General features: G+C 50.3%; 1 protein-coding gene across 2 annotated transcripts in view; it reads right to left on the bottom strand.

Moving 5' to 3' along the window:
* The window catches only part of Hlcs (holocarboxylase synthetase), a 198,659-nt gene extending 192,211 nt beyond the window's left edge, over nucleotides 1–6,448 (bottom strand). For both annotated transcript variants that reach the window (XM_052741251.1, XM_052741250.1), the window contains exon 1: nucleotides 4,615–6,448. In XM_052741251.1, the coding sequence (XP_052597211.1) occupies nucleotides 4,615–4,833 (219 nt within the window). In that variant the 5' untranslated portion in view covers nucleotides 4,834–6,448. The remainder of the gene's footprint in view (nucleotides 1–4,614) is intronic.
* Between the last annotated feature and the right edge of the window lie 451 nt (nucleotides 6,449–6,899).

Raw genomic sequence — 6,899 nt, forward strand, 5'->3', positions numbered from 1 at the left:
CCACCACTTCCCAGCTGCAAAAATTTGTTTTTAGATGATCTTCCTTACTTACAAGCAAGGGCATTTTCAAACAGAATATGAAGTTACTTGTACTTTGTTTACCTCTCATTTTTTTTTAAAGATTTATTTATTATGTATACAGAAGAAGGTGCCAGATCTCATTACAGGTGGTTGTGAGCCACCACGTGGTTGCTGGGAATTGAACTCAGGACCTCTGGAAGAGCAGTCGGTGCTCTTAACCTCTGAGCCATCTCTCCAGCCCCCTCATTTTCTTTTTTTAAATGGTGTCTCGTGCCTCACCCAGGCTGGCCTCTGCCCTAGCTAGGTTTCTGTTGCCATGATAAAATATCCTAACTGTGGTAGAATGAATGATAGGCTCCTATCTTTGAATATGTTGTCCCTAGTTGGTGGAATTGTTTGGAGAGGATTAGGTCTGGCCTTGCTGGAGAAGGTGTGTCACTGGGGGTGGGGTGAAGTTTTAAAGAATGAAAGGATCCCCAGTGTTCTCGCTCTCTCTCTGCCTCACAGTTGTGGATCAAGATGTGAGCTCTCAGCCCTTCCCTCACTCTGCCATCACAGACTCTAACCCTAAGACGCTGTAAGCCAAATTAAACGCTTTCTTTTGTAAGCATTTACAAATGGAGTTTTATCCCAGCAATAGAAGAGAAACTAAGACAAGGACCTGTTGCAGGAACTTAGCAGAGTCACTGTATGGGGCAGACACTAGAACAAACAGCTGTTTTTCAGAAGTACTTTGACCTTGAAGGAGCCTTGTGGAAAACAGTGACTGTTTTGCTGAAGGGGCTTTGCAGCCATTCAATGGTTAGCATTCACATCCACCCATGGCCCACCCAGCATCCTGATGTCACCCTACCTGAAGTCCCCTTTAACAAAAAACCTCCCTCTCCTCTTCTCTCTCCCTTTCTCTCTCCCACCATGAGGCAGCACACACCTCTTCTCTTCCTTTCTTCCCCTTTCTCTTCCTCTTCTCTCCTCAGACCCCGCCCATTTTCTCTTTCTCCTCCCCGCTCCCCCCTTAATAAAACTTTCCACATGGATGACGGGTCTGCGTGGTGTGAGTAACTTTCCACAGTGCCCCCTTGGCCACCAGCTGCTGTGTCTGTGTGACATGTCTCTGTCACCCACTGTGGGGCACCTTGGCTCCACCCATCAGGGTCGCCATGCCATGACTTTGGTCACAAGACGCTCAGGCACACCTGATGCTCTTGATTAGTGTGGATTGCACACAATAAAAATAAAGGACTAGAGTGAGGGAGGCATGTGATGCTCTCCTTCAGTAAGACATGTGAATTACGATTAGGGAGCGTGGTATGAGGAAATACTCTATGTAACAATCAATAGGCCTTTGTATGGCTGTTCAGGAGTTCTGTCCATCAGAAGAGGCTGGACCTTTCCTACTGCCACATAGGCTTTAAAATTTCATCTTGGGAATGCCTTCTTTCTTCAACCGACCCGAAGTACATGGGTGCACCCCAACAATGACCAAAAGCAACTTGGAGAGCAAAGGGTTTATTTCAGTTTACAACCCTCAAGTCACACTCCATCACTGAAGCAGAAGCCATGGAGGGGTGCTGCTTGCTGGCTTGCTCTCCATGGCTTGCTCAGCCTGCTTATACAGTCCAGGACCACCAGCCCAGGGGTGGCACCACCCACAGTGAGATGGGCCCTCTCACATCAATCAATCAATCAAGACAATATCCCACCGTCTCGCCTACGGGTCAATCTCATGGGGGCATTTTCTCCATTAAGATCCCCTCTTCCTCATAGGTCTACGTTTGTGTCCAGTACACAAAACCCAACCAGCACAGCCTCCAACTCACTAAGGAGCCAGGCTGGCCCTGAACCCCAATCCTGTTCCCACCTCCCCAGTGCTAGGATTGTACGCATGTTCATCTTTCTGGGATTAAATCTGCTCAAGCATCTAAATGTATGGCCCTAACTACAACACATCATTTCACAGAAACCAACATTTACAGACAATCACCAAGCCTTTGGAGCACTAGCTGACTATAGCATGCTGCAGAAATAAAGAGGAGTTCTAACTTCCCCTGGCCAACCTGTGCAAATGGTCAACAGAGAGCGGAATTGTTCTTCGTATTTGCCCAAATAATCAGCTATGTGTAGTGGGTAGCCATTCCAGCTTTGATCTGGAAGTTCCAACCCCCATTGAGACTGTCCTGTCACGCCTACAAGGCGGGGCCAAGGGAGGCGCCTGGGGACCCGAGATCTGGATCGGCGGGTGCTCTCTCTGTTCCGGGACCCTGGATGGTGGAGGTGGACCAAGCAGAGCTCCAGAGAACACCGCAGGACTTCGATACACCTTCCCCAGACCCTGTGACCTACCTATCCCTTAATTTGTAAGTTACGCCATTAAATAAATCTCCTTTTAACTACGTGGAGTGGCCTTAATAATTTCACCAATAGCTATGTAAAAAAAATATTTTAGAACCGGAGAGATGTCTCGGTGGTTAAGAGCACTGGCTGCTCTTATAGAAGATCCAAGGTTTGATTCCCAGCACCCACATGGCAGCTTACCACACCTGTAATCCCAGTTCCAGAGGATCAGTCTCTTCTGGCTGCCGCAGGCACCAGGCACACAATTTCAAAGCCCTGGCACCCACATAAAAAGCCGGACATGGCCACACACGCACCCGTAGCCCCAGCATGTGGGGTGGAGGGAAGCAGAGAAAGGAAGATGGCTGGAACTTGCTGGCTGCCAGCTCCAGATCAGGAAGGACACTACCTCAAGGGAATAAGGCAGGGAGTGAGAGACCAGGACACCAAACACCCTCCTCTGGGTTCCTCGGGAGTGCAGGAGCCAGAGTATCCCACAGTGAGTTCCTGGGAGACAATGATCTAAGTGAGTAAGAATTAAAACTAGGGGATTTTGTCTATTGGTGGGGGAGGGGTCCCACACTGAAGACAGAACCCTAACAGATGGTTCTAACTTGTGCTAAAAAACATCAGGAGGCAAACTATTCTTTTTTTTTTTTTTTTTTTTTAGCTGAGGATTGAACCCAGGGCCTTGTGCTTGCTAGGCAAGCGCTCTACCACTGAGCTAAATCCCTAATCCCAGGAGGTGAACTCTTAGATTCCTATTTTTCATCTCAATTCATTGTGAGGACATGGCCTCACATGACTTGAGAAAAGCCGGGTGATCCTCATCTTCAATTATATCGACAACTGAGAACTCCAAGCGACTGAACCCAAAACCCTTCTGGCAACATTTCTACAAATTCTGATGTTTATATCAATTAAAAAAAAAAGCCTGAGATATTTGGAGTTTACTTTGGTTTATTTTCTTAAATAATAAAAAAAAAGATGATTTAGATAATGAGGATGACATCACTCTCGTTTGACAGCGTTGACAGTGTGTTGTTATAAATATTTCATACTCAATCCCCCTGCTTTCCTTGAACCAAGTCTTCATATTTGAAGAGACTCTAACCTTTCACTATCTCTCGTTTTTTCAGTATAATTATTTTCTTTGGGGGGGTGGGGTCATTGGGGACTGAACCTAGTCCGACTCACACTAGACAAGTCCTTCCCCACAGTTACATCCCCACCCCAGTATAATTTAGCTAAAGATAAACCCCAGGTTTTGGAAAGGCAAAGGCAGATTTTAAGTCTTCCCTCCATTGTCTCATTCAAAATACTCGAAATTTTTACTAGTTCCCCCTTCTCACACAAAAACAATAACCATACAGCACCCGTGTATATCTAGTTTTCTTCCATTTGCCAGTGGAATCTAGAAATCACGCTATGTCAGGTGACATTTTTCTGCACAACCAAATGGTGCTGCATTGCGGATTCATCCAACCAATCGCAGCTGTGCTGGCACTGACGCTATGTGCAGAGCTCTGGCCCTGCGGGCGACTACACTGCGAAACCAGATCCACACACCAGCCTCCAGGGTAGTGGAGGGTAAAATCACGAGAGCGGCTAAGTGGGTATAGGACAAATGCATGCGAGGTGTGCGGACACCACCAAAATTCCCTTTACGGGAGCAATTCCACCTGGCACCCGCACCGAGGGCTGAGCCTGTTAGCCGAGCCCCAGGGGCGTGGCGAAGCCAGACACCCGAGCATCTTTCCGGCTCGCAGAAATCAGACATTACGTCATCGCAGCGCGTGCTCGGCTCCTGTGCCATCTCTTTAAATTGACTGACCCTCCGCCTTCGAGACCCATCTACGTACGAGGAACACTAATCCCTCATCACTGACGCACGCTCAAAGTGTTTGTGGCTCATTTACCAGTTGTCTTTTACATGACAGAGGGCTCTGCTCCCTCTACGCGGCGGCTTTCTCCCTCTTTCGGGAGAAAGAGCGGGAGGCGCTCCCCAGCGACTTCCGGCCCCGCGGCTTCCCGCGCGCGCGCAGTGGCGGCGGAGGAGCGCGGTTCCCCGGATGTGGCCCCACCGGAAGCCCCGCCCCTGCCGCAGTGCAGCCACATTCGCAGTGCTGTGGGCGATGGCCCTCGCCTCCGCGCAGAGCTCCGTGTCCGAGCGATATCCCGGCCCGGCCGGCCTGCCCGTCGAGCGACCTCAGCCCGCCGGCGAGTCCCCGACAGCCGCGGGCGCGGCGCCCCGCTTACCTGGAAGCCCGGGGCTCGGCCGGGCGCTCCGCACGGTGGTCGCGCTGAGACCCCGCTGCGCCCCCTGGCGGCCTCCGCGAGCAGCGCGCGGGAATGCGCACTGCGCAAAGCTGCCTGTGCCTCGGGGGCGCGCAGCCAGGCTGCAGTACCCGGCGCTGCGCCCTGCAGCTGCCACCTGGCTCCATAGCGCCCCGGACCCCGCACAGCCAGCCTTGCCATTCGCGCTGCACCGTTTGCCTCCGGGTACTTTTTTCCAGCACCAGAAGACAGTTGCTCAGTTTCCCCACAGCGTCTAGCGATTCACTTCCTAAGCCAACACCCACGTTATCATGTCCCAGCTGTTGCAGTTGGGAAAGCCCGCCCCACTCCGAGGGCAGCCCCAGGTGGCTGTCTGAGCTGCCCTCATTTCTGCCCATCCAGTTGGATTTGGTCGATGCCCAAATGAGATGCTCCCTCCCCATTTTCCCAGTCTTAAGCAGCTCCCTAGAACAGCGCTTTCTAAACTGTTTCTCGCCTGAACACATCACCCCTTTTCGCCTCAGAAATTTTCCCAGAACCCCTGATGTATAGGTATATAAAGTAGTTACACAAATCAAACATTAACGAGCCAAAAATTGCAAGGTAATTCTTTGGCTTACTTGTAATTTTATCATTTTCTAACGATGACGGCAAATCTGCGCACTAGTATGCTTGGTAAATCCTGACTAAATGTTTGATACTGTAGAACATAGAGTATTGTGCCAGTTAGGTTTTTACTGCTGTGATGAAGAGGAAAGGGTTTATTTATCTCAACTTGTAGCCCACCCTGAAGGGACGTCAGGGCAAGAAATGGAGGCAGGAACTGATGAAGAGGCCAGGGTGGGGGTGAGAAGTGCTCGCTGGCTAGCTCTCCTTGGCTTGCTTGCTCAGTTAGCTTTCTAACAACCCGGGATCACTTTCCCAAGTGTAGTGCAACAGTAGTCAGCTGGCAGAGTCTGAAAAAATGTCAGTCAAGTAAATACCCCCAGGGACTTGTCTAAACCAATCTTCTGTCGTTCGGAGGTGGTCACCTCCCTGAACCTGTGTAAACTGCCTGATCCTGACTGGCCCAGAGCTTGTTCTATACACCAGGCTGGCCTGGAACTCCCAGAGGCCCCCCTACTTCTCCCTCTGGAGTGCTGGGAGTCAGAGCCTGCGTGCATTATCATGTTCCCTCAAAAGGATTTGAACTATAAAAACATCATGAGCCCGGTATGGTGGCCCACGCCTTTAATCCCAGCGCTCAGGAGGCAGAGGCAGGTAGATCTCTGTGAGTTCGAGGCCAGTCTAGTCTACAGAGTGAGATCCAGGACAGGCACCAAAACTACACAGAGAAACCCTGTCTCGAGGAAAAAAAAAAAAAAGTCATGAAATGGTTACCACATTGTAGCATTGTATTTGGGGCAACGGGACCCATGTTCACTCATATTTGGATCAGAAAAAGTCATCTATTCCCTTTAAGGTAAGAGCTGAGTATTACAGCCACGGTCCTCAGACCATTGAGGGCTGTGGGGGGCCCAAAACAACTTGACCACACAGCTGCCATGACAGGCTTAGAGGCCCAGACACAGCTTCTGACAGACAACAACTGGACCCAGGAAGAGCCATAAGCTGACCCCACCCAGTGGGGCCTGCATCTAAGAGGAAATACCTGACATTCCAAACATTCCCTATAACCCTAGACAAATGTCAGCCAATCAAGGTTCTGAACCCTGGAAATCCCCCTCACCTCAACCTCTGGTATGATTAAAACCCAACACCGCCTGAGCTCAGGGCTCTCTGCTCTCACCGCTGCCTCAGACAGACAGACCAAGCTCAGAGCTTGAAAATAAAAGGCTCTTTGCTTTTACATATGGGATTCGGTCTCCGTGGTGGTCTTTTGGGGGTCCCCGCGATCTGGGCATAACAAGGGCATGGCCCTGAAGGGGATGGCAGGATTTCCTTTCCCTGGCCTTCCTGGTTCAGGATATGAGCGATTTACATGAACGTCCCACTGTTGCTAAGCAACACTACACCAGAGACCCAAAGCAATGACGCTTCCCCATCTTGGACAGAGCCTTCCAGAGCATGAGTTATATAAACCTTTGTACCTTAATTGCCTCAGCCATCTCATTGCAACGCAGAGCTAGTGCGGCCAGCCAGCTCTTGTGAGTCCTTTCCATTTGGAGGACCCTGTAGATGAATGTCACTCATCACCTGTGAAAGCCAGAACAAAGACAGAATGATACCTGCTCTGGTGGCAAGACTGGGAGGCGGGAGTATTTCGA

This window comes from Peromyscus californicus, unplaced genomic scaffold (genome assembly GCF_007827085.1).
Source record: "Peromyscus californicus insignis strain IS unplaced genomic scaffold, ASM782708v3 Scaffold_16__1_contigs__length_79575227, whole genome shotgun sequence".
NCBI classification, from domain to species: Eukaryota; Metazoa; Chordata; class Mammalia; order Rodentia; family Cricetidae; genus Peromyscus; species Peromyscus californicus.